General features: G+C 45.6%; 2 protein-coding genes across 3 annotated transcripts in view; both read right to left on the reverse strand.

The window, feature by feature from the left end:
• The window catches only part of PANX1 (pannexin 1), a 58,906-nt gene extending 47,899 nt beyond the window's left edge, over positions 1–11,007 (reverse strand). Inside the window, exon 1 of the mRNA XM_025286159.3 lies at positions 10,445–11,007. Coding sequence (XP_025141944.1) covers positions 10,445–10,625 — 181 coding nt within the window. The 5' untranslated portion in view covers positions 10,626–11,007. The remainder of the gene's footprint in view (positions 1–10,444) is intronic.
• Positions 11,008–19,933: 8,926 nt separating this feature from the next.
• Positions 19,934–27,633, reverse strand: part of HEPHL1 (hephaestin like 1) — a 104,203-nt gene continuing 96,503 nt past the window's right edge. Inside the window, exons 18-20 of one of the 2 annotated variants that reach the window (XM_006042135.4) lie at positions 20,777–20,939; positions 20,261–20,326; positions 19,934–20,171 (exon numbers count right to left, since the gene is read on the reverse strand). In XM_006042135.4, the coding sequence (XP_006042197.3) occupies positions 19,972–20,171; positions 20,261–20,326; positions 20,777–20,939 (429 nt within the window). In that variant the 3' untranslated portion in view covers positions 19,934–19,971. Of the gene's footprint in view, positions 20,172–20,260; positions 20,327–20,776; positions 20,940–27,633 lie in introns of those variants that run through there. The other variant, XR_006551264.2, reaches the window with a different exon arrangement.

Here is a 27,633-nt window from a genome sequence, read left to right on the forward strand (position 1 = left end):
TATAATTACCATATGTAAAAGAGATAGCCAGTGGGAATTTGCTGTATGATGCAGGGAACCCAAAGCTGCTTTGTGACAACCTAGAGAGGTGGGATGGGGAGGGAGGAGGGAGGGAGGGCATCTATATATGCCTATGGCTGATTCATGCTGATGTATGGCAGAAACCACCACAATATTGTAAAGTAATCATCCTCTAATTCAAAATTAAAAGAAGATTTCTTAAAGACATCTTTATATTTCCTAAAAAATTATACTTGCTCATTTTGCTACTTAGTTAAGCAGGAAACAGGGCTCAGAAGGGAAACAGCTTATTTTTTAACTTTTTAGCTTTGGGGAAAAAAAAAAAAAGATAAAAAGAGACTGTGGAACGAAATATTTCATAAGCTAATAATAGCAAACTGAGACCTGATAGTCTCTAGGACCAAGCACTCCAGACCAGAGGGCAATGGAGAATCGCCTGGAGACGGAGCAGCCTCTGGACACAGCCAAGAGTTAGAGGACAGCCCCGAGCTGTGCGTTATGAAATCCCAGGACACGCCAGGAACCAGAGACTGGAACAGTGAGGTGCCGTTTTGTCTGTTTTTGTTTGTTTTTATTTTTAATTCTAACAAAGCAGACTTTGTGTGTTCTTTTTTAATAATTTTTTTAATTTAATTTAATTTTATTTTTTTATTTTTAGTTTTATTTTATTTTTAAACTTTACATAATTGTATTAGTTTTGCCAAATATCAAAATGAATCCGCCACAGGTATACATGTGTTGGCTGACCTGTGTCTTGCTTTGCGCGGGCTTTCTCTACATCAGCGGCCAGGCTGCTTCTCCCACGGTCGCGGCAGCCCCTCCTGCTGCAGTACCCAGGCTCTCAGCCCCAGACCCTCAGCACCCAGACTCTCAGCTGAAGCGTTCGGGCTGCCCCGCAGGGTGTGAGCTCTGACCGAACCAGGAATCGAGCTAGCATCCCCCTGCACTGGCAGGAGGATTCCCAACCACTAGATCACCAGGAAAATCCCCAGCGTTTTTTTTTTTTAATTGAAGTAGAGTTGATGTGTCGGAGAAGGCAATGGCAACCCACTCCAGTACTCTTGCCTGGAAAATTCCTTGGACGGAGGAGCCTGGTGGGCTGCAGTCCATGGGGTCTCGAAGAGTCGGACACGACTGAGCAACTTCACTTTCACTTTTCACTTTCATGCACTGGAGAAGGAAATGGCAACCCACTCCAGTGTTCTTGCCTGGAGAATCCCAGGGATGGCGGAACCTGGTGGGCTGCCATCTATGGGGTTGCACAGAGTCAGACACAACTGAAGCGACGCAGCAGAGTTGATGTGTGAGATTCGATTTCCATCAAGAGAATGAGAAACTGAAAGCTTAGCAGGAAGAAAGTGGGGAAGGGGCTGCTCCCTACATCCTGATGGGTGTAGACCGAGCCCTGAAGGGCAACTGGAAGTGCCTTGTGAACATGTAACGTGCACACCTCATGTGGCGCCAGCCACAAACACAACTCTTTGACCCCAGAGAATGTTTCTCAAAGTAGGGTCCAGAACCTCAGACTCTTGAAGCAAGTTCGTGATGTGAACCCTCTCTCATAATATTAATAAGTTGTTACCTACCTTCTTAATCTCATTCTCTCGTATGTTCAATAGTGCTTCCAGAAGCTACTGACTTGGCGTATCACTGTGCAATGAATGAGGAGCAGGCAGTGGTCTGTGGTCTTCAAATGAGCCAGACATTAAGGAGACTTGCAAAACTTGGAACCAATGCCACTCTTCTTGCTAAGCTTTTGTTTTTAAACTTATTTTTTCGCAAAATATATGCTAACATGTAATGGGCTTGTATTTTAAATTAACGAATATTTTTAAAATCTCTCAGTTTTAATTGCTAATGTGATACTGATGGATATAACCTACAAACAAAAGCTCTTTGGAAATCCTCAATAAAATTTAGTAAGAGTATAAAAGTGTCCTGAGACCAAAAAGTTTGAGAACCACTGTCCTAGAGAAGCACATTTTGCATGAGGAAGCACATCCAAGGATGCTCAGTGAACCACTATTTGCAGTAGAAAAAAGTGGAATGAACCTACAAGTCCCTTAACAGAAAGGTTAAGTGAACTAAGGCATAGTCATACAATGGAAAATTATAGGCAACTAAAAAGAATGAGGCAGACCTACACATAGACACCAAAATATCTCTGGGACACATTATAGACAAACGAGCAAATGTTAATACATGACATATTTTGTTACAAATTTAACTCTGATAAAATGCTAAATATCAGATTTTTCCATAGGAACATTGAGCAGTAATGTAATTACTGTTTACATTAAACAGTAATAGTAGTTACCTCTAGGAAAGAGACCAAGATTGGGGTATGCTTTTTTAAAAAAAAAAAAAAAAGAAAACAGGCAGGGTATTAATTTCCTCTTGCTCTGAACTTTAACACAAACATACAGACACATAGCAAATTAAAACTATCTAGAAAGTCCCCTCCACCAGCACAGCAGCAGAATGGTGGGGTATCTACTCAAGAGCATCTCAGGGCAGACGCACTGCTCCCAGTCTATCTCATCAGCATGAGTCCATGGAGAACCTCTTCATCCTCCATACTGAATATTCACCATGTTCTGAGCCTATTTGGAAGCTGTAATTTTCTCAAAGCATTTCCACTTTGTTTATCCTATCCTTAACTGCCCAGCTTCTCTCAATCACAAAGACAGTAGTAATAGCAATCATCAAAATATGAAATGAGGGACTTCCCTGGTGGTCCAGTGGTTAAGAATCTGCCTTGCAATGCAAGGGACCCAGGTTCAATCCCTGGTTGGGAAACTAAGATCCTGCATGCCACAGGGCAACTAAGTCCCCCACTGCAAGATATGCTGCAACTAAGATTTGATGCAGCCAAATAAATAATTAATCAAAAGGCAAAAAACAATGAAGTGAAAGTAAATTTAATGAGCCCCTAAATGTAGAAGTTTGTCAGGTAACTTGACAAATTCCCAGTAATGATCCCCTTCCTATAATTCTGTAGCAGTATATTTTGAGGAATTTATCTACTAAAGATGTAACAAGCTGTGCAGGCAAGTCAGTCACTTTGTCTGTTGCTTGTCAACTTCCCGGTTTATTTCTAGATGTAAGGAGATACCTGGGTAAATGAGATACATAAAATCATACACTCTGGAAACCAAGAGCAAGGGGACCCTCCTAACTGCTAGAAGATTCAACAACAAATGATCTTTCCAGAGAGCAACCAGCCATTTAAGTCTAGAATCCTGAAAATGTTCCCACACTTTGTAATTAGATTTATACACAATTTGTTGAAATACTGAGACCTTTAGTTTAGAGGTTTATGTTCAGGAGTGTTCCTCACATTGCTATTTCTATTAGCAAAAAATTGCAACAGGGTTCAATTTCCATACACCTTTTCGATGTTTACTTTGGTAGCCAACAAAAGGCAAGTTTGTCAGATTTAAGAATGAGGTAAAATCACCCGAAATGAAGTTTGGTTTTTTTCAAAAGCAGAATACAAGTTGTCAGCTATGTATATACAATAAAGAGTTCGGGGAAACACACAAAGATTTGACAGTGGTTACCTCAGTGTTGTAACAGTGCTGGAATTACTGCTCTGTTCTACAGGAGTTATATCTTTATAACTCCTGTTATATTGCCCATGTTTTCTACAGGAAGTTATATCTTTATAATCAGATAAATATACACATATGTAAACAGCCTTTGAGAAAAATGAGTGCAAGCTTTACAGAGGATGAATAAGTGGGAAGAATCCCCCCTGTGCTAACACATACCCTGTGCCCCACACAGAGCCAGGCTCACCTCAGTGCTTTCTCTCCTGGAAACCAACGTTCCAGCTGCCCCCAGGCAGCCCCAAGGGACATGGCTGCGTCCAGCTCCCTCAGCCGGGGCACGGTGCTCCCAAACTGCACCCCCATTCTGGACCAAACTCACTGCCCCAGGCAGGGGTTTGAGAAGAAAGCACTCCAAGGAAGCAACCTGCAGAGGAAGGGTGGGTGTTCGAATGGTTTTTAAAAGGATGTTGCTAATCTAAGTCTAGACTCTGCAAAGATTTCAAGACATATGTTCAGCTTTTGCTAAGGACAGGACTTTCATCTGTTTCGAAATAATAGAGTTTCCCCCACACACACAACTTCATCTTCTTTTCGCATTTTCATTTCTCTTTGGAAAAGAGAAAGGGATTTGAAAATAATTAAATATAGATCTAAGTCATTGAGTTCTTTAAAGTCAGGGAACAATGGGCATTCAAACAGAACAAATGCTATAAGGGTAAATTCTGTTAATTTTTAAAATCAATCTCATTATGACTAAATGTTTGCTTATTATCCATCAGTTCACATTCTTTGGTCTATTACTGTTACTCCAGTTCTCTCCAATGACATTATACAGAGTTTTCAAATATTTTTGATGGTGATTTTTTTTTAAGACAAACTCTTTCAAGATACATAAAATCCTGTCTTACAGACAATAGAATAACACTCAGGATCGCAAAATGCTAAAATCCTACTGACATCCTTAATGATTCCATTCCTTTACAAACTCCACTGAATGCCTACTACATTTCAAGTTTTGTGCTGGACGCTAGGGCTACAGTAGTCAACCCCACAGAGGATAAATGGTCCCTGACCCCAGTAAACTTATAGTCTGGTGGGGAGACAGCATTAAACAAACAATTATGGAAATAATTAACAAACTGGAACTTGGGGTAAGTGCTTAGAAGGAAACACTGTGCTTTGAGAACACATCAGAAAAGTCCATGGAAACTTGCAACCTTACTCCTGAAAGAGGCTATTTCTTTCTTAAAACAAGGAACACATCAAAATTCCTCTTCCCCTCTTCTGAGTCACATTTAGAGGGAGCTGGAGCTGGAGGGTACACAGGCGCATTGACTTTTACTTGAAATAGTAACTCAGGAATGCAGAACTATCCTAGAGAATGGCTCCATCTTTCTGGGAACTTTTCTCTTTTTCTTTCAATGATGGGAGGGGGGCAGCTGTTACAGAGATTTATGTACCAACAAGCCTGATGTGTAATCATGGAAAATTAGGAAGAACCTACACGCACATCCCTAGGAAAATGACTGGGTGAACTATGGCAAGAACATTTCACCCTATGGAGTATCTCTGTCTGCTAAGTTGCTTCAGTCGTGTCCGACTCTGTGCAACCCCATAGACAGCAGCCCACCCGGCTCCACCGTCCCTGGGATTCTCCAGGCAAGAACACTGGAGTGGGTTGCCATTTCCTTCTCCAATGCATGAAAGTGAAAAGTGAAAGTGAAGTTGTTCAGTCGTGTCCGACTCTTCAATACCCCATGGACTGCAGCCCACCAGGCTCCTCCGTCCATGGGATTTTCCAGGCAAGAGTACTGGAATGGGGTGCCATTGCCTTCTCTGATCTCTGTCTACCTGTCTGTTAAAAAACAGTGAGGTGACACTTGAGTACTGACACAGAAAGCTCTCCATATCATACTGAGTGGGAAAGTGCAAACCACCATGACGTGACTCAGTTTGGTTTAAAAAAGTGTCTAAACTTTGTATGAATGCAAAGAAAGGGGACTTTTCAGCTGTACAGTGTCCACAGTGGTCACTGTGGACACACACAGTAGAAGGCTTATAAATCCTAACACACGAGGAAGGCTTATAAATCCTTCACCCTGAGAAGGTATGTATGTACTACCTGAACAATAAAAATACCAAAAAAAAAAAAAATTTAACAAAGAAAAACATGTATCAGTATGTATGTATGTATGTATGTGGCCTCTCTGGACAGCAGGCATCCTTCTGGAAGGGGACCAGGATGCACCCCTGGTGTTTTGGCTTAAACTGTGAGTTGAGGATGTGCTGTTTTGGGACCTTTGCCCTGAGACCCTATATTAGCCCATTCTTAGAGACACGCCTGAAAAGAACAATCAGCTGTGCCACCCACTGTACGCTGAAGGCAGCCTGAACACATTCCCAAAGGTGTGCCTACACACAGCCACAGAAGAGCGGATGACAGAGCTGCGGACTCAGCTGGAGAAAAAAGGAGGGGAGCTGGGCACTAACAGCTCTGCAAGAAGCTGCAGCTCCCTGTCCCCCGGCCCCCTGGGGCTGGCCCAGCACCGGCCCGGGAATGACAGCAGCAGAGAAGGCTAACCCTGAGAGACCACGTCCCTCCATCCAGAACCACAGCAGCCCACCAGTAGGGCAGCAGAGGAGCAGGCTCCCTGGGCGGACCAGATGTCCTTCCCTGGGGTCTAGCGGTTGCCCCTGCTGCTCATCTGGTCCGGCCAGACAGGGACCAGGCAGCCAGCATACTGGAGGGACACAGGGACTCCACCCTCCCAGCATCTCCCAAGGCGCCAGGCTGGGGCTCCAGAGTCAAAGCAGACCCCAATGGAGGACACCTCGGCCTCAGGTCACATACAGCCCTAGGCCAAGGGCACTGCAGACCCAGCAAAAGACCCCAGGAGCACAAATCCCATTCAGGGTCTGGTCTGTTCAAAAGTACCATGCTTAGGGAATCAGTTTCTTCAATGCTTGAGATAAATACTCCTAGAATTTCAGAGCGTGAAGGCCATGTGGCCCAATTATGCTTGTATTCTACACAGAGCTGTTACTCTGCTATTCCCTAAACTCTCTCTAGGTACAGAAATATATAGAGATAGGGAGATAGTCAGGGTGACAGATGCTGTACCTCTAGAGGCATCTGCAAAGATGTGTTAGAAATGAGGGTCCTTTTGTGGCACAGAACTCTGACCCCCTGCACCTGCCATATGGCGACAGTCGTGGGTTCTCCAAGCCACACAGAATGACACTCAACCGCCTGAGCAATACAGATCAACGCTCAACCGCCTTCCACAGAGCCTTCGACATTTCAAACAGATTCTCCCTTGCCCCAAAAGTGCTGTAAAAGGGAATTTTAGGTATTTGCAATACATTCTATGCTTGTAAGTCAGGTGGGGCAACGGGTGCCTCCTCTCTGACCATATCCTGCAGGACTGTCATCAGAGCGGGACCTCAGGGAGGGAACCAGGACTGACCTCACCAGGGCAGCCTTTGTGTTATTAAATGACACGGGGACCCAGCAACAAGGAAGTCTCCCCGTACCAGGGACCCCTCACCTCGAGCTGGTGAATTCCAGGTTGGGACCTGGCCGCTGCCACCTCGATCCTGACATGGGCTTCTGACCTGGACACGGAGGCCTGGCCTCCCTCCCTGGATGCCCCTCCCCACCTCAACCCAGCCATTCTCCAAGGGCGGACCCAGGAGAGCTCTCTCACATGCTCCTGCATTTCATTCACCGCATCTTAATTGAGCACTTGTTGTATACAAGACATGATGCAAGGCAAGGGGAGAGAAAAAGTAAGAGCTGAAAAAACACGGTCAGTGCCGATTGCCTCTTCTCTGGCTCCCATCGCACAGTCTTACCAGCCAAGAGTCACAGTCAAATTTAAACTGTCCTCTGCTATGCATCACATAGTGTGTAATCGGGGTTTTTTTGTCCCCCTACCCAGCTTACCCTCTTGGGGAGCCACGCATGCAATGCTTTAGAAGAGCTGAGCAAAGTATCAGGCTTAACCAGACCAGGGGCCTATTTTAATTCTTACATCAATCCAACATCAGCAGCTCACTTTGTAAAAGTCTTTAAAACTCTCCAGCTACAACTCAGAAATTAAATGATTCTCCTATCAACTCCCTCCAGAATGGCTCTGCTTGTAATTCCGGCCATCACAGGGCAGTCAGGACCAATAAGCAGTGACAGCTCCAGGTTGCTGCAAAGGCCGCCAGTGTGCCCTCCACCGTGCCCATGGGCACCACCCTGCTTTGCCCTTCCACACCACATCACCTCTGTGATGACCCACAAAGGCTGGATGGACGGCTAGGCAGAGCCCCTTCTGCTCCCACCTCCCAGAGCATGCAGGCCCCCACCAGACCAGTTCCACGCACTCTTTCCTGTACCTCTTCTTTCCTCTCTGAAGTCTGTCTTCTGGCTTTGTCTAACATCGTCCCTGGTCCTGCTTTCCTCCTCTCGAATGTCCTGAAGCTCTCAGTATACAGGAGTCTTCTGACAGCTTCACCCAAGCTCCTGCCACCTGGTGCTCAGAGCTTAACACTGCCCTGTCATTGAATCACACACTGCTGAATCTCATTACCTCCAGCAAGTCTGTTCCTGTGCCCAGCTGGATGGTAAACTCCTACAGGGCGGGGAGAGGACCACACCTCAAACTCCTTCAACACCCCCCAATAAAAAAACAGCAAAAGCTCAGCCTCCCACTGAGTAAACCTATCCAAAGTAAATGCCTTTCAGACAGCCCATCAGTTAGAAGGGGCTGAAAGCACTCTTAAGAGTCCCTGGAATACATGGGCTAGAGGTAAGGTTTGATCACAGAGGGTACCCAGCTCCTGGCATCAGATGGCTGCTCCCCCATGGCAGAGCCCACGTCTCCCCAACTCCTGGGTCCTCAGCGCCCAGCACTGGGTCCTCAGCAAACATTCACTGAAGGGGCAGATCATCTCCAGGATCCACGCTACTTTGTGGTTTTCCTCTCTCCCAGAAGCCTCAACTCACAGGAAGGCAGAGGGAAAGCTTTGACTATCAATGCCTGCCCAATGACAAGGAAAACTGAAGACTACTTTTCAAAATGAATTTGATGACTTCCTGCCAAGTTGAACAATTCTGTGGTGCAGATCACAAAATCAAGCTCACTGTAACCTTTTTCTAACCAACTCTTCCCTCAACTTCACTACTTCCGTCAATATCACTCCCCAATCACTAGGCCTGCAGCCTTTACGGTATCTATGATCAGTTCAGCCCTTAGGGGCCTCTGGAAAGCTATATGCCCAAGAGCGTGTCTCCTTGCTCCTGGAAACCTCCCATCCTTTTCCTTCTAGTCATGGGGCCCTCACTCACATGAGACCTCAACTGATTCTGAATCTTTATGGCATCCTTCCTAGCTCTCACCTCCTCCCCTTCACAGACCTTACACACTGCTGCTGCTGCTGCTGTTGCTAAGTCACTTCAGTCATGTCCGACTCTGTGAAACTCCATAGACAGCAGCCCACCAGGCTCCTCCATCCTTGGGATTCTCCAGGCAAGAACACTGGAGTGGGTTGCCATTTCCTTCTCCAATGCATTTAAGTGAAAAGTGAGAGTGAAGTCACTCAGTCCTATCCGACTCTTAGCGACCCCATGGACTGCAGCCCACCAGGCTCCTCCATCCTTGGGATTTTCCAGGCAAGAGTACTGGAGTGGGGTGCCATTGCCTTCTCCAGACCTTACGCACTACCCTCAGCCTATTACTTATTAAGTGCTGTTTTCAGCTAGTCCAGCCTCGACTCAAATCATAACTTTTCACTTTTTAAACCAAGTTTTCTGTTCTGTTCTCATTGACTCAGGCCCATATTCACTCTCATATGCCAGAAACCCTGACCAATCCTTCTGCCTCAGCGAGGATACTCGCTCACCGTGTCTGTCCTTCCAGGAACTGGGCCTTCTCCACCATCTCAAAATCTTGGCAGAAGTGTCAATTCTGCTTATCCACATCCCACCCACAGGCAGGGGCTTCTCACCCAGGCCAGCCCAGCTTCTCACACAAGCTTTCCCCATCCTTCAGCCCACTGGCCACCTCCGCTCCACAGAGCTGTGTATAGCCTCACACACTGCCTTCCTGTTGACTCAAACACTCTCCCCCTCCAACCCCCCCCCATCCCGCCCCCGCTGCTTCGTGGCCACGTGATCCTACCCAGACCACCAGACTTTCAGAATCTCACAGAACTGTTGCTATAACACATGAGAATTTACATGAAGGCGATTCATTTATCTCACATTCAAAAAAAGACCATCCAGATAGAGGATCTGGATATCCTTCTAATACTGGCCAAGAGCAGTTATTTCCCATCATTCACAACCCTGCAGCTCCTAAGTCTCAGTACACGTTAATTTAATGTAAGACAAGGGAGAAAGCACTTTGATTGGGGTACTTTTCCTCATATCCTCCATTTAGAAACTAAGGAGCTTCTCTGATACAAATTCTAGGTGACTGCAGAAATGTGGGGGTGGAGAGGAGAGGAGACAGTTGTTCCAGGCAAATCTAGTGACAACGGCGCCGGTCTTAGGAGTGAGGCTTGAACACTAAGCCACAGTCAGCAGTAGGCACCGACTGGGCACATTGCCAGTAAGCCATCAGTGGGCAGCAGGGAACAGGCGAACTGGGGAGTAGGATACGAGCAGGGTCCAGGGTTGGGGCGGGGGGCGGGAAGCATGTGGACCAGGAATGCTTCAGACCATCAAATCTGGCTACCTTCCTTCCCAACGTGCACATGCCCATGACAACGGCGAGCACCGCCAGGGGCGCGCGGTAAAATCACTTTCAGCCAGAGACCAGGGCACCTCTGATAACGCCGGCCCAGCCCGCCCCGATCCCGCCAGCCCCGGACCTCACCAATGGAGATTTCTTGCGCGAAAGCCAGCGAGACGAGCAGGAGAGGCAGCCCCACAGCGATGCACGTGACCATCTTGTCCACGGCCAGCTCCAGCCGCAGCCCCTTAAACTTGGCCTCCGAGGGCTCCTTCAGCAGGAAGTCCGAGAAGACATACTCGGTGGCAAGGTGCGCAATGGCCATAGCTGCGGCGCGCCGGGCTGGGCCGGGCAGGTTCGCGAGGCAGGCCTGCGGACTGCCGGCGTCAGGAGGGCGGTGCGGTGCCTTCGCCCGTCACCAGCCCAGCCCGCGGGTTTCGCTTTCCCTTTGCTGGCTCCCCGGTAGCTCCCACATTCCGCCGGTCTTTGTACCGTGATGCGCCGCAGCCATTTTCTCCCGGCGCCTGGCCTGGCGTGTCCCTGGGCTGCTCCGCGGGCACTGGAGCCCGGGTTGCGCCCGTTCCTCCACCGCAGGCCCGGGAGCAGCCACCCCGGCAGGTCCCCGGGCTCAGCGCCGCCGCCGCGCGCCCGAGGGCGAGAGTCCGCGGCCAAACAAAGCACGAGCCCCGCCGCTAGGCCCCGGCTGCCGCCGCCCCGCGCGCTCTCGCCCGCCCCGCGCGCTCTCGCCCGCCCCGCGCGCTCTCGCCCGCCCCGCGCGCTCTCGCCCGCCCCGCGCGCTCTCCCGGAACCTCGGGGGAGCGCGGCGTTTCCGGGAGCCGGAGGGCGCGGTGAGCGCGGCAGCGCCCGCAACCCTGGGATCCACCCCTGAAGGGGGCGTCCGGGCGAGCGGCACCTCGGCTAGTCCTTGCGCCCCTCCCACCCTCATCCCCTCCTCTTCCTGGCGCCGGGAAGTTTGAAGTCCCTTCCGAAAGTGACCTGTCGCCCTGCAGACCGGACGGCCCCCTTACGCCTCACCCCCAGCATTTCTACTTCGCGGGATCGGGTCAAAAGGTGGTGCAAAGGCCTCAGAGAGCAACGGGCGCCATAAAAGGCGATCGAGCGGGTTAGACCGAGCAAACGTGGGAGAGGGGGCGCTTAATTCTTGCAGGAACACTGTCGGCCAGGGATGTGCGGGCTCGGAGTGGTGAGCCTGCGCCTGACTCGGTCTCAGGGGTCTGTGCTTCGCCTCTCGCTTTGCCCGCGAGAGCCTCGGTCTGGGATGCTGAGAGACAGTCAAAAGACGCTGTGATCAGCAACACTTGGAGCTGGCAGGACCTTTGAAGAGGAGGGCTCCTTGGGCCGGGGCTGCCGTCTCTGCTTTTTGTACACGGGCAGGTCCGTGCAGGCTAGCCTCTTCTGTGTGCGCTCACCTGCCCTGTGTACATCTCCACCCAGCCCTGCCCTCGGAGTCCTCGTCCCATGGCCTGCACGACCCTCCGCTTAGGGGACTCATGGGACCAGGACCACACAATGGCCAGGAACACAACCCGCATCTCCTCTTGGCCTGAACTCCAGTCTTCCCCATCTTGCTCAAAGCAGTGCCATCCGACCATGCGCCCAAACCAGACACCTGGACTGCCCTGTGTAACAGTGCCGTCTCTCCCAGATCCCTTAAGCAATTTCCAAATTCTCTGGCTTCTCGCTCCTGAATATTGAACATCTAATCATTTTCCTCCACTTGTGCTGCCATCCTCTCTCCTAACCACGTACAGGAGGCCCTGCAGGCCCCCAAGCCCTTCTCCCAAGCAGCTGCCAAAGGGAGCTTGTAAAAGCTCCAGTCTTACGCTATCACTCCCCTTCTTAAAGTGTACCTTGTTTTTAGGATAAAATTCAAATTGTTTATCATGGCCACTGCCTGCCTTACCAGCTTCACTACTTTCCCTTCAGTTCTTCAACTTAGCCAGCTCTTGCCTTCTCCAGACCTTCACCTGCCCCAAAACACATCCACAGTAGCCTCTTTGCCTGGACTGTTCTGCTGGATGTCACTTCCCCTGGAGAGTCTTCCTTGTGAACACTAAACAGGATTAATTTTTGTTAACTTTTGTTAAATATTCTTGTGATACCAGCTGTAGGCCTTGGGAAAGTTACATGCCCCCTCTGTACCTCAGTGTTTTCATCTGTAAGGTGATTATACTGCTTAGGATTGAGGTAAAGATCGAAAGAGTTAATATACATAAGGTGCCTAGGACATTGCCTGGCGACTGATGAGTGCTGTGTACATATTATCTATTATTGTTCCCCTCTATTTTTCCTTCTTAATGAAAATCACAATTCAGTTCAGTTCAGTTCAGTCGCTCAGTCGTGTCCGACTCTTTGCGACCCCATGAACTGCAGCACACCAGGCCTCCCTATCCATCACCAACTCCCGGAGTTTTCTCAAACTCATGTCCATAGAGTCGGTGATGCCATCCAGCCATCTCATCCTCTGTCGTCCCCTTTTCCTCCTGCCCCCAATCCCTCCCAGCATCAGAGTCTTTTCCAATGAATCAACTCTTCGTATGAAGTGGCCAAAGTATTGGAGCTTCAGCATCAGTCCTTCCAATGAACACCCAGGACTGATCTCCTTTAGGATGGACTGGTTGGATCTCCTTGAAGTCCAAGGGACTCTCAAGAGTCTTCTCCAACACCACAGTTCAAAACCATCAATTCTTTGGTGCTCAGTTTTCTTCACAGTCCAACTCTCACATCCATACATGACCACTGGAAAAACCATAGCCTTGACTAGACGGACCCTTGTTGGCAAAGTAATGTCTCTGCTTTTGAATATGCTATCTAGGTTGGTCATAACTTTCCTTCCAAGGAGTAAGTGTCTTTTAATTTCATGGCTGCAATCACTATCTGCAGTGATTTTGGAGCCCAAAAAATAAAGTCTGACACTGTTTCCACTGTTTCCCCATTTATTTCCCATGAAGTGATGGGACCAGATGCCATGATCTTAGTTTTCTGAATTCTGAGCTTTAAGCCAACTTTTTCACTGTCCTTTTTCACTTTCATCAAGAGGCTTTTCAGTTCCTCTTCACTTTCTGCCATAAGGGTGGTGTCATCTGCATATCTGAGGTTATTGATATTTTTCCCAGCAATCTTGATTCCAGCTTGTGCTTCATCCAGGCCAACGTTTCTCATGATGTACTCTGCATATAAGTTAAATAAGCAGGGTGACAATATACAGCCTTGATGTAATCCTTTTCCTAGTTGGAACCAGTCTGTTGTTCCATGTCCAGTTCTAACTGTTGCTTCCTGACCTGTGTGTAGGTTTCTCAAGAGGCAGGTCAGGTGGTCTGGTATTCCCATCTCTTTCAGAATTTTCCACAGTTTATTGTGATCCACACAGTCAAAGGCTTTGGCATAGTCAATAAAGCAAAAATAGATGTTTTTCTGGAACTCTCTTGCTTTTTCCATGATCCAGCGGATGTTGGCAATTTGATCTCTGGATCCTCTGCCTTTTCTAAAACCAGCTTGAACATCTGGAAGTTCACAGTTCATGTATTGCTGAAGCCTGGCTTGGAGAATTTTGAGCATTACTTTACTAGTGTGTGAGATGAGTGCAGTTGTGCAGTAGTTTGAGCATTCTTTGGCATTGCCTTTCTTTGGGATTGGAATGAAAACTGACCTTTTCCAGTCCTGTGGTCACTGCTGAGTTTTCCAAATTCGCTGGCATATTGAGTGCAACACTTTCACAGCATCATCTTTCAGGATTTGAAATAGCTCAACAGGAATTCCATCACCTCCACTAGCTTTGTTCGTAGTGATGCTTTCTAAGGCCCACTTGACTTCACATTCCAGGATGTCTGGCTCTAGGTTGAATGATCACACCATCGTGATTATTTAGGTCATGAAGATCTTTTTTGTACAGCTCTTCTGTGTATTCTTGCCACCTCTTCTTAGTATCTTCTGCTTCAATTACAGTTCAACAAGTATGTGTTTAACTGTCCATTGATTTAGTGTTTGTCTCCCCCTTTATTGCTATAAGGTGCATTTAGGGATTAAATAGAGAAGGCAATGGCAACCCAATCCAGTACTATTGCCTGGAAAATCCCATGGGTGGAGGAGCCTGGTAGGCTGCAGTCCATGGGGTCACTAAGAGTCCGGCACGACTGAGAGACTTCACTTTCACTTTTCACTTTCATGCATTGGAGAAGGAAATGGCAACCCACTCCAGTGTTCTTGCCTGCAGAATCCCAGGGATAGGGGAGCCTGGTGGGCTGCCATCTATGGGGTCACACAGAGTCGGACACGACTGAAGCGACTCAGCAGCAGCAGGGATTAAATAACACATCCTCCTCTGGAGAAGGAAATGGCAACCCACTCCAGTACTCTTACCTGGAAAACCACATGGATGGAAGAGCCTGATAGGCTATAGTCCTTGGGGTTGCAAAGAGACAGACACGACTGAGCGACTTCACCTCCTCTAAAGCCTCCCTTTCCCCTCTCCTTACTCCAGTGTCATTTGTTAGAAGGAAGCCAAAACAGCTGTGGGCCTCATAGCTATGGTCCCAAAACCATTGTTTTGTTTGTTAGAGACCCTTGACATTTGGATATGAAATCTTTTGTGACCAAAATAGTCAAAGTCAAGAAAGTTAAGCCCACTACATGGTCTGTTCTGTTTATATATTCATTTATTTCTGTAAGTAATATTTGCTGAGCAACTATTGTGTATCTGTACTGTGGTCCGTGCTGGGGTGCAGCAGTGAGCAAAACAGGTCTGAGGTCCTTGTTTCCATGGAGCCTAGATTTCAAGGAGACAGAGAAAAGTCAAACTAACAGGTAAGATGGATATGTCCCAGGATTAGGGCAACTAAAGAAAATAATAGAAATTGGAAATAACTTGGGAGGGGTCCACTTTAGAGAGGGCAGTCTGGGGAGCTTACATCTGAACTAGGAAAGAGGATGAGGGTGCTGGAAAGAAAGAGCATTCCAGGCACAGAAAGCAGTGTGTGCAAAGGTCCTGAGGCAAGAAGGAACTAGCAGGGCACAGGAAAGTTGAAACAGAGAGGAGTCAGAGGTAAAGCTGGAGATGTGGCCATCATGGGCAGCCAAATCAGTCTGAGTTTTATAGATGAAGGTAGGGCATTTGGATATTGTTAGAAGTGAAACCAAAAGACAGTAAAGGAAATTTACCAGGTTAAGTGATCTGATCGGATTTGGAGGAGCACTGTTGCGGCTGTGTGGACTGTGCTTAGAGGGACAGAAGCGACAGGGACTGCCTCCATGATCTGCTCAAGCAGGGTTTGGAGTCTGCAGCCTAGGAAGAAATACATTTTGAATATATTAGCATAAAGATGATTTTCAGATCCGGGAAGATGAGTGAAATAACCTATGGAGGGGGTATAACAAACTAACGCTGACTTGGTGGCACACGTTTATCTTTCATCTCTTTGTCTGCTCTGGGTCCTCACGGCAGTACAGCAGGCCTCTCTAGTTGCATGTTTCAGGCTTAGTTACCCCTCAGCATGTAGGATCGTAGATCCCCAGTCAGGGATCGAACCTGAGTCCCCTACGTTGGAAGGCAGATTCTTAACCACTAGACCACCAGGGTTATTTATTTTTCAACAGTCCCACATTTATTTTTCAACAGTTCTGGAAATCTGAAGTTCGAAATCAGTTTCACTGCAATAAAGTCAAGGTGCCAGCAGGCGTCCAGAGGCTCGAGGGGAGAATCCGGTCCTTTGCCTTTTCCAGCCTTGAGAAAGCATTCCTGCATCTCCAAAGCCAGCAGCATAGCACCTTCCTTCATGTGTCCCATAGCTCCCTCATCTTTTTTTATACAAACACCGTACTTGCATGCATATTCAGTCACTCTTTTGTGTCCAACTCTTCCCAACCCCATGGACTGTAGCCCATCAGGCTCCTCTGTCCATGGGATTTCCTAGCCAAGAATACTGGAGTGGGTTGCCACATTTTCTCTTTCAGGGGATCTTCCTGATCCCGAGGATCAAACCCATGTCTCTTGCATCAGCAGGCAGATTATTTACCACTGTGCCACCTGGGAAGCCCCATAAGAACACTGTGGTTACATTTAGGGCCAATCTGGGTAATCCGATATAAACTTCCTATCTCAAGATTTGTAACAATCATAGCTGCAAAGTCTTTTTGCTGTACACGATAACATTCACAGGTTCAGGGAGTGGGACCTGGAATCTTTGGCTATACTATTCAGCCCACCCCGGAGGGCCGAATGAAGAAAAGGGCCCAGTTCAAGTTGGGAGGCATGCTAAGATGTAAGTCAGAGGGAGGAGAAGGAACTCGCAAGAGGCTAAAAGGAAATAGCTGCTGTGGAAGAAGGAAGGTTGGCAGGCCATGTTATGGAGCCAGGGAACTAGAGGGTATCCAGAAGGAAGGAGCTACCAAGTGTTACTGAGAGGTTAAGTAAGATAAAGACTGGGAATATGCTACAGAACGTGGAAGCATTTCCGTTATCATTATAGTCGTGATGGTTTTGATAACAGCAGACTGGGGTGCAGAGTTGGGCAGGGCCCTCTGGAAGGGAAACCTTTGGAACGGGTGGAGGCATGCATCGGGTGAGGAGACAGAGACAAGTGTGGACAGCACTTTCAGTTCTGCTATCAAGGGAACAGAGGACCTGTGTTGGAGCAGGTTATGGAGTTAAAGACAGTGACTGTTTGTTTGCTGTCTGTTTTTAATGGAAGGTATTGCTGATAACTTCGTGCAGGAGGGAAAACAGATGACTGAGGGAATTAAGTTCTTGAGAAAGCAAGAAGGGATGCAGTCTCCAGAGTCCAGGGAGAGACTGGCCCTGCCAGGAGCAGGCACACATCTTCTGTTGTAACAAGAGGAAAAGACATGTATAAATGTGATTGATTTTCTCAGCAGAGTGAGGCTGAGCATGAAGAAGTGTAGTACCTCTGAGAAAACAATACTTGGTGAGAGTCGTGTTATCTGTGGGCTTCCCAGGTGGCTCAATGGTACAGATTCTGCCTGTCAACGCAGGAGAAATGGGTTTAATCCCTGAGTTGGGAAGATCCCTTGCAGTAGGAAATGGCAACCCACTCCAGTATTTTTGCTTGAAATTCCATGGACAGAGGAGGCTGGCAGGCTACATTCCATGCGATTGTAAGAGTCAGACACAACCTAACAACTAAACAACAACAACGTTATCTGTATACATATATTGTCACTTTTCATTTCCTCTAACGAGCATAACTAGGATAGTTGCTAAATATCTAAAAAATAATTCTCCTTTAACTAATTGCCTGCTCCAGGTAAAAAATTTACCTATTACTAGACCTCAGGTCGGAGAAGGCAATGGCACCCCACTCCAGTACTCTTGCCTGGAAAATCCCATGGACGAAGGAGCCTAGTAGGTTCCAGTCCATGGGGTCGCTCAGAGTCAGACACGACTGATCGACTTCCCTTTCACTTTTCACTTTCATGCACTGGAGAAGGAAATGGCAACCCACTCCAGTGTTCTTGCCTGGAGACTCCCAGGGACGGGGGAGCCTGGTCGGCTGCCGTCTATGGGGTCGCACAGAGTCGGACACGACTGAAGTGACTTAGCAATAGCAGCAGCAAATATTTGATAGGCAATGGCAACCCACTCCAGTATTCTTGCCTGGAAAATCCCATGGATGGAGGAGTCTGGTGGGCTGCAGTCCTTGGGGTCGCGAAAAGTCAGACACGACTGAGCGACTTCACTTTCACTTTTCACTTTCATGCATTGGAGAAGGAAATGGCAACCCACTCCAGTGTCCTTGCCTGGAGAATCCCAGGGACGGCGGAGCCTGGTGGGCTGCCATCTGTGGGGCCACACAGAGTCGGACACAACTGAAGCAACTTAGCAGTAGCAGCAGACCTCAGGTAGGGCATTGAAAAAAAACTGTAAATAGCTATCTTTATGATACATGAAACTTTATTAAAAAGAGAAATGGTATAATCAAACTACTTTGTGGTTTCATTTTCATTAAAAAAATAAGCTAAGAGAAAAGGAAAAGACTTACAACTAAATAATTTGTTTTCTAGGTCAGTTATAAATAAGGCATTTATCATGATTAATATTATGAAATTATATAGCCTACACATGTCTGAAAACTGTAAGCACATACTAAAAATCACATTATCAGTGGTTAGCAGTCTGGAATTCAGATCCTTGGGTATCATATTTGATATGACATTCAAGCAAACCATGAACAGAACTATTAGCATTTGCATCCTGTTTATGTAAGACTATAGCTTCTATCAAATTGCCCATTTCCCTTCACCAAGATGAAGATAAGACAGTATGAAAGGTCCCTCCACCAGTATTTATTAGGTCCTACTTGTTCACTTGGACAGCCCCGTAACCCACTGCTAAGGCAGATGTACTAACAGCCCCCATCTCGCAGCAGTGTGGGCTAAGGGCAATTTCTCAGTCTAGTAATAAACAATGTTACTTTTATCAATCTTACACCTAGAGCTGAGGCATACATATACAGAGTATGGATTGCCTCTTAATGGGTTGAGTTTAGTTGTTCAATATTTTATTTGGCATTTGAGACTTGAAAATTATAAAAATATATCTCAAAGTTGATTTATTGGTTAAAAAATTTGCTACCGGGACTCTCTTTTATTAGCCTTTTCTTTCCTCTTCCCATCAAAGACTATGTCTTTCTCCTCCCAGCCAGTCAGCTGCATTGATGAATTCCTTCTGGTGTTTTTCACATGATGACACTGTCTTTATTTCATAAAAGATGGAGCCTGGGAAAGATCCTCCTAACAGTGAAAAATCAGACTCAAGAGTCAAGGCCCGGCTTGCTTCCTGCAAAGTTTCCCTCCCGCCAAGTTTCCCTCCCCTTAGAAGCTTCCACTAAACTCTCAGGGAGTGTCTTGACTCACAGTGGGAGAATCTAGCCTGCTATTTCAGATTCCAGCCCTCCACATTCTGAAATACAAATTCTTTGATTGATCTTTGAAAATACAAACATTGCCACAGAAACATATTGTAAAAAATGTATAAATGAAGTGAGTTGTAAACATTCAACTCAGTGTAAACATTCAAGTATCTCTACAGGTTTGCATAAAAACAGTATTTTTAAAAAATGCATATAACTTTGCTTCTTGTAGCAAACAGTGCACAGGCTATATATATTAAAAGGGAAAAGGCCAGGGGAGCTGGCTAAAGCCTCCAAAAAAGTCATTTGATCAAATTTTATCAGCAGATACTGATTTAGACATTTTCAGGGACACCCCAGAAAGTTATTTTTCCTGGAAGCACTAAAGGAAGCATCTTGCATAACAGAGATGAAAAATCAGTGCCATTCCAGTTAGATGTCTGAGGCAGTGTAACTCTTTCCCGAAACTGTCCATCTATAGAGACTTTGATGGTAAGGAAGCACCGTCTAAGAATTATGAAAGATGGAAAACAAAGGTATCTTTTAGAGGGTCTTCGCACTTCGACGAGCTCATTCAGAGAACAGACTGGGTCTGCTTTCTCAGTCACGCCCACTCTTCTATTTCTATTTTATACCTGAGGATTATTCACAGCCCCTTTAAAAATAAAGAAAGAAAAGCACATTGCTTTGACTGTGTTCCAGAGGATCGGAGGCTGACCCGGGAAGCGGCGGCAGGGTCCTCGGGGAGCGGTGCCCTGTTCCGTCTCCCTGCCGGGGACACGGGGGTCACAGGGCGTCGGTGGGGAGCGCGCAGGACTGGACCTCCTGGTACGCAGCTCGCGGCCTCACGGAGCACAGCTTGAGCGAGAGGATCACCGAGAGGACCAGAAGGAGGAGGCCGAGGACGAAGAGAATGACCAAGGCTGCTCGTGCTCCTCTGGGATCCAGACTCTGGCCAAAGAAGTAGAGCTGCTCCTCGCCGGGTTCTGTGCAAAAGAAAGGCGAGCCGTCAGGGCTCTTTCCCTGCGGAGTAAATCCCGACCATTGACTACAGGGTCGGGGCGGGCATCTTTACCGTTAGAGGGCGCGGATCCGGATGCACCTCCGGAAGGAGACTTGGTGGAGTATGGAATCCTGTTGTCTGGACAAAGAAGACAATGTGATGGTTTATAAACAATAGAAGCAGATTCTTTTCACTACCTGAGTTGTTTCCAGAGTTAAGTCATTTCACCAACAAAGACTTGATCCTATCAGTATCTGTAAGTCTTTATTGGATAGTCACTGTGCCTATTTCGTGCCAGCATACATGCTGTTCTTACCCCATCCACCCTGCAAACTTCTGCTCACCTATTAAGATATCCACCTGTGGAACCTGGGTTCATGTCCCCCAGCCTGTTAATCATTGCCCCCTGCTGCTGTCACTGAACCCTGTACCCTGTACTTTATCTTGGCATATACCATAGTCTACTACAGTTACAGGTCTGTCTCTCTTACTTGACTCTGAGCTCCTTGGAGGCCTTCATGCTTCCTGTTTTCAAAGTCTACAGGAAGCCTGGTACTATCAGCTGGCATCACAGACAGAAAACAGTACCTATGTTTCGAAGGACTGTGTAGGTTGTCTCCATGCCAGCATGAATATGGTCAGACACATGACAATGTAACAACCACGTCCCTGGGTGATCTGCAAACAGTTCAATGGTTTGGAATGTCCCAGGAAAGAGGTCATATACATCTTCTCGGTAAGATTTACCTATCTGCAGGTAGAAGGAAATAATAAAGATAAGAGCAGAAATCAATTAAATGAAGAATACAAACATAATAAAGATAAACCAAAAGCTGGTTCTTTGAACAAATCAGTAACATTGATGAACTGTATGGAAACCAACCTGTGCTGGTTCCCAGTGATCCCTGTCTCCTGGTACTCAGTACCTTGGTAGTCCCCTCTCACATTACTGTCTGACGGTTGGTCCTTGAAGCCACCAGCATATGGCAGAAGCAAATGGCATTCTGCTTCCCTTTCTCTCTGTCCCACTGGATCACTCACTCTAGGGAAGCCAGCTCCCATGTCACGGTCAAGAACTGAAGCCTCTGGCCCCTAGTCCTGTGAGTGAGCTTGGAAATGGATCCTCCAGCTGCTATCAAACCTGATGACTGTAACTCCAGTTGACATCTTGATTGTGCCCTCACAAGAGATACTGAATCAGAATCAATGAGCTAAACTCTTTCCAGCCTAACCCAGAGAGATTGTGAGATAATAAGAGTGTTGCTTTAGGGCACTACATCTTAGGGTGAATTTGTTATGCAGCAAAACTCTAGACAAACTGACAGAGGGGAAAAAAAACCCACAGATTACAAATATCAGAGATGAAAGGGGGTCTATCACTAAGACTTTATAGACATTAAAAAGGATAGTAAAGGAATGTTATGAACAACTATCCATGAATTCTACAACTTTGGAGATTTACAGATGGCAGATGATAGAAAAGCATATGAAAAGATACTCAATATCATTAGCCATTAGGAAAATGCAAATGAAAAACAATGAGATACCAATATATATTGGGTTGGCCAAAAAGTTCATTCAGTTTTCATAAGATAGTATTGAAAAACGTGAACGAACTTTGTGGTCAACCCAATGCTTAAATGGATGGCTAAGAAAAAATAAGAATGAAAGATAGCCAGTGTTCAGGTGGATGTGGAAAAGTGGTAGCCTCATACATGTCTGATAGGAGAGAAAAGTGTACTGTCTCTCTGTAACACAGTTTGGAAGTTTTCTTGAAGTTAATCATATATGTACCACCTGGCCTGGTTGCTCAGTGGTAAAGAATCCACCGGCCAACCCAGGAGACATGAGTTCAATCCCTAGGTCAGGAAGATCCCCTGGAGAAAGAAATGGCAGCCCACTCAAGTATTCTTGCCTGGAGAATTCCATGGACAGAGGAGTCTTGCAGGATACAGTCCACAGGGTTGCAAAGAGTGAAATACAACTTAGCAACTTAACAACAACAACTAGCAATCTACCCCCTAGGTATTTTCTCAAGGGAAAGGAAAAACTTATGTTCACATGAAAGCATGTTCACAAATGTTTATAATGACTTTATTTTTAATAACCCCAAACTGGAAACAACCCAAATGTCCCTCAATAGGGGAACAAGTAAACAAACTGCAATACATTCATACAATGGAATACTTCAACAACAGGATGGAACACATGGCTTATACAATGTGGTGGATGCACTTTAAATGCCAATACAAAATGAAACAAGCCAGATTAATAATGCTATAGGCTGTATGATTTCATTTATAAGACACTTCAGAAAAGGCAAAACTATAGAGACAAAAACAAATCAGTGGAGGAGGAGCCAAGATGGCGGAGGAGTAGGACGGGGAGAACACTTTCTCCCCCACAAATTCATCAAAAGAGCATTTAAACGTCGAGTAAATTCCATAAAACAACTTCTGAATGCTGGCAGAGGACATCAGGCACCCAGAAAAGCAGCCCAACTCTTCGAAAGGAGGTAGGAAAAAATATAAAAGACAAAAAAAGAGACAAAAGAGGGAGGGACGGAGTTCCGTCCCGGGAAGGGAGTCTTAAAAAGAGAGAAGTTTCCAAACACCAGGAAACCCTCTCACTGCCGAATCTGTGCCGAGCTTTGGAAGCACAGAGGGCAACATAAAAGGGAGGGGAAAAAAAAATAAACAATTAAAAATCGCGGATTGTGAGCCCTACGGTAACTCCCCCAGCGGAGAAGCAGCGCAGACGCCTGCACACGGCATTAGCAAGCGGGGGCTGGGCAGGGAAGTGCGGCGCGGGCTGTGTCCCTTAGAGTAAGAATCGGGCCGAATGTCCTGAGCGCTATCTGAGTGAAATAATATGGGCTAGCAAACCAGACTGTGGGATATCTACCACGCGAAAAGCCAGCCCTAACCTAAGACACCGCCAGGCCCACACACAGAACAAAGGACTGAACAGAGATAGCCGGCTGCAGACCTTCCCCCTCCGGTGACAGGCAGCCAGAGCCGGAAGGGGGCAATCGCAGCCCCAGAGAGACACTATCTATAAAACTGTAAGCAGGCTTCTTTGCTAACTAAAACTTCTTGGGGGTCTGGACGGTCAACATCTGCCTGAGAAGGTGCGCCGGTTTTACACCCAGATAACCGAGTGGCGGGGAGGCGATAAGTCGCAGCATTGGCGCCCTCCAAACACCTCATCACCTGAGCTGCTCGGATCTGGGAAGAACACAAAACGCAGGCCCAACTGAGTCTGCGCCTCTGAGGACTACCCGAGTGCCTGAACCTGAGCGGCTTGGACCTGGGAGCTCAGCCCAGGGCCGGCCTCTGATTGTTCCCGGCGGAACAACCTAGAGCCCAAGCAGTGTGGGCAGGGAGGCTACACGCGCCGTGAGCGGGGGCAGACCCAGTGTGGCTGAGGCACTGCGAGCGCACACCAGTGTTATCTGTTTGCAGCATCCCTCCCTCCCTCCCCACAGCGCGGCTGAACAAGTGAGCCTAAATAAAATTAAAAAAAATAGTGTCCTCCACCGTCCCCTTTGTGTCAGGGCGGGAACCAGACACTGAAGAGACCAGCAAACAGAAGAAGCTATAACAGAGGGAAACGCCTTGGAAGCTACAGGCCATAGATTAAAACCCTGTGGTTACTACGGATTACATAGGAAGGGGCCTATAGATCTTGAGAAATATGTCGGACTAAGGAACTGCCAAAAATGAACTGAACCCACAATACTCACAACAAAACCAGAGAAAGACCTAGATATATTTTTACTATTTTTACGATCAATCTTTCTTTCCTTTTTTTTTTTTAATTAAAAAAAAATTTTTTTAAGTCCTCTATTGTCCTTTAATTTTCACTTTTATAACTATTACTTTGCAAAAAAAAAAAAAAAAAAAGACCCTATTTTTTTTTTCTTCTTCAGCAAACTTCATATATATATTTTATAATTTTTTGACCGTGGTTTTTTTTTTTTCTTTTTTCTTTTTCTTCTTTTCTTTAACATTGTATTTTTGAAATTCCAAATTCTACTCTAGATTTTTAATTTTAGCCTTTTGATATATGTTATCAATTTTGTACCTATAGTTTTTTTCATAATTTCTGTGACTTTTTTTTTCCTCTGTTTCTTTCTTTTCTTCTTTTATATAACATCGTATATCTGCAATTCCAAACTCTACTCAAGATTTTTAATTTATGCTTTTTGGTATTTGATATCAATCTTGTACCTGTATTTTCTTTATAATTTTTGCGACATTGTTTTTGTTGGTTTGTTTGCTTTCTCTCTTTATTTTTCTTCTTCTTCTTCTTTTTTTTTTTTTTAACGTTGTATTTTTGAAATTCCAAACTCTACTCTAGATTTTTAATTTTTGCTTTTTGGTATTAGTTATCAATTTTGTACCTGTAGTTTCTTTATTACTTTCACGACCTTGTTTGTTTTTCTTTATTCGTTTTTTCTCTCTTTCTTTTCCTTCTTCTTTTCATTAACATCGCATTTTTGAAATTCCAAACTCTACTCTAGATTTCTAATTTTTGTTTTTATGTATTTGTTACCAATTTTGTACCTTTAAGAACCCAATCTTCAGGACCCATTTTTCACTAGTGTACGAGATTAATGGCTTGACTGCTCTCTCTCCCTTTGGACTCTCCATTTTCTCCACCAGGTCACCTGTATCTCCTCCCTAACCCCTCTCTACTCTACCCAACTCAGTGAATTTCTGTGTGTTCCAGACAGTGGAGAACACTTAAGGAACTGATTACGGGCTGGATCTGTCTCCCTCCTTTTCATTTCCCCCTTTTATCCTTCTGGCCACCTCTGTCTCCTGCCTCCTTCTTCTCTTCCCTGTATAACTCCGTGAACATCTCTGAGCGGTCCAGTTGTGGAGTGCACACAAGGAAGTGACTACTGGCTAGCCCACTCTCTCCACTATTGATTCCACCTCATCTCATTTGGGTCACCTCTAACTCCCTCCTCCCTCTTCTCTTCTCCATGTAACGCTGTGAACCTCTCTGAGTGAGCCTCACAGTAGAGAAAGTTTTCATCTTTAACGTAGATGTTTTATCAATGGTGCTGTACAGAAGGAGAAGTTTTGAAACTACTGTAAAATTAAGGCCGATAACTGGAAGTAGGAGGCTTAAGTCCAAACCCTGACTCCAGGGAACTCCTGACTCCAAGGAACATTAATTGACAGGAGCTCATCAAACGCCTCCATACCGACACTGAAACCAAGCACCACACAAGGGCCAACAAGTTCCAGGGGAAGACATAACAAGCAAATTCTCCAGCAACAAAGGAACACAGCCCTGAGCTTCAAGATACAGGCTGCCCAAAGTCACCCCAAAACCATAGACATCTCATAACTCATTACTGGACATTTCATTACACTCCAGAGAGAAGAAATACAGCTCCATCCACCAGAACATCGACACAAGCTTCCCTAACCAGGAAACCTTGACAAGCCACCTGTACAAACCCACACACAGCGAGGAAACGCCACAATAAAGAGAACTCCACAAACTGCCAGAATACAGAAAGGACACCCCAAACTCAGCAATTTAAACAAGATGAAGAGACAGAGGAATAGCCAGCAGATAAAGGAACAGGATAAATGCCTACCAAACCAAACAAAAGAGGAAGAGATAGGGAATCTACCTGATAAAGAATTCCGAATAATGATAGTGAAATTGATCCAAAATCTTGAAATTAAAATGGAATCACAGATAAATAGCCTGGAGGCAAGGATTGAGAAGATGCAAGAAAGGTTTAACAAGGACTTAGAAGAAATAAAAAAGAGTCAATATATAATGAATAATGCAATAAGTGAAATTAAAAACACTCTGGAGGCAACAAATAGTAGAATAACAGAGGCAGAAGATAGGATTAGTGAATTAGAAGATAGAATGGTAGAAATAAATGAATCAGAGAGGATAAAAGAAAAACGAATTAAAAGAAATGAGGACAATCTCAGAGACCTCCAGGACAATATTAAACGCTACAACATTCGAATCATAGGGATCCCAGAAGAAGAAGACAAAAAGAAAGACCATGAGAAAATACTTGAGGAGATAATAGTTGAAAACTTCCCTAAAATGGGGAAGGAAATAATCACCCAAGTCCAAGAAAACCAGAGAGTCCCAAACAGGATAAACCCAAGGCGAAACACCCCAAGACACATAGTAATCAAATTAACAACGATCAAACACAAAGAACAAATATTAAAAGCAGCAAGGGAAAAACGACAAATAACACACAAGGGAATTCCCATAAGGATAACAGCTGATCTTTCAATAGAAACTCTTCAAGCCAGGAGGGAATGGCAAGACATACTTAAAATGATGAAAGAAAATAACCTACAGCCCAGATTATTGTACCCAGCAAGGATCTCATTCAAGTATGAAGGAGAAATCAAAAGCTTTTCAGACAAGCAAAAGCTGAGAGAATTCTGCACCACCAAACCAGCTCTCCAACAAATACTAAAGGATATTCTCTAGACAGGAAACACAAAAATGGTGTATAAATTCGAACCCAAAACAATAAAGTAAATGGCAACGGGGTCATACTTATCAGTAATTACCTTAAACGTAAATGGGTTGAATGCCCCAACCAAAAGACAAAGACTGGCTGAATGGATACAAAAACAAGACCCCTGCATATGTTGTCTACAAGAGACCCACCTCAAAACAGGGGACACATACAGACTGAAAGTGAAGGGCTGGAAAAAGATTTTCCATGCGAATAGGGACCAAAAGAAAGCAGGAGTAGCAATACTCATATCAGATAAAATAGACTTTAAAACAAAGACTGTGAAAAGAGACAAAGATGGTCACTACATAATGATCAAAGGATCAATCCAAGAAGAAGATATAACAATTATAAATATATATGCACCCACCACGGGAGCACCGCAGTATGTAAGACAAATGCTAACAAGTATGAAAGAAGAAATTAACAATAACACAATAATAGTGGGAGACCTTAATACCCCACTCACACCTATGGATAGATCAACTAAACAGAAAATTAACAAGGAAACACAAACTTTAAACGATACAATAGACCAGTTAGACCTAATTGATATCTATAGGACATTTCATCCCAAAACAATGAATTTCACCTTCTTCTCAAGCGCACATGGAACCTTCTCCAGGATAGATCACATCCTGGGCCATAAAGCTAGCCTTGGTAAATTCAGAAAAATAGAAATCATTCCAAGCATCTTTTCTGACCACAATGCAGTAAGATTAGATCTCAATTACAGGAGAAAAACTATTAAAAAATCCAACATATGGAGGCTGAACAACACGCTGCTGAATAACCAACAAATCACAGAAGAAATCAAAAAAGAAATCAAAATTTGCATAGAAACGAATGAAAATGAAAACACAACAACCCAAAACCTGTGGGACACGGTAAAAGCAGTCCTAAGGGGAAAGTTCATAGC

This window comes from Bubalus bubalis, chromosome 5 (assembly GCF_019923935.1).
Source record: "Bubalus bubalis isolate 160015118507 breed Murrah chromosome 5, NDDB_SH_1, whole genome shotgun sequence".
Classification (NCBI taxonomy): Eukaryota; Metazoa; Chordata; class Mammalia; order Artiodactyla; family Bovidae; genus Bubalus; species Bubalus bubalis.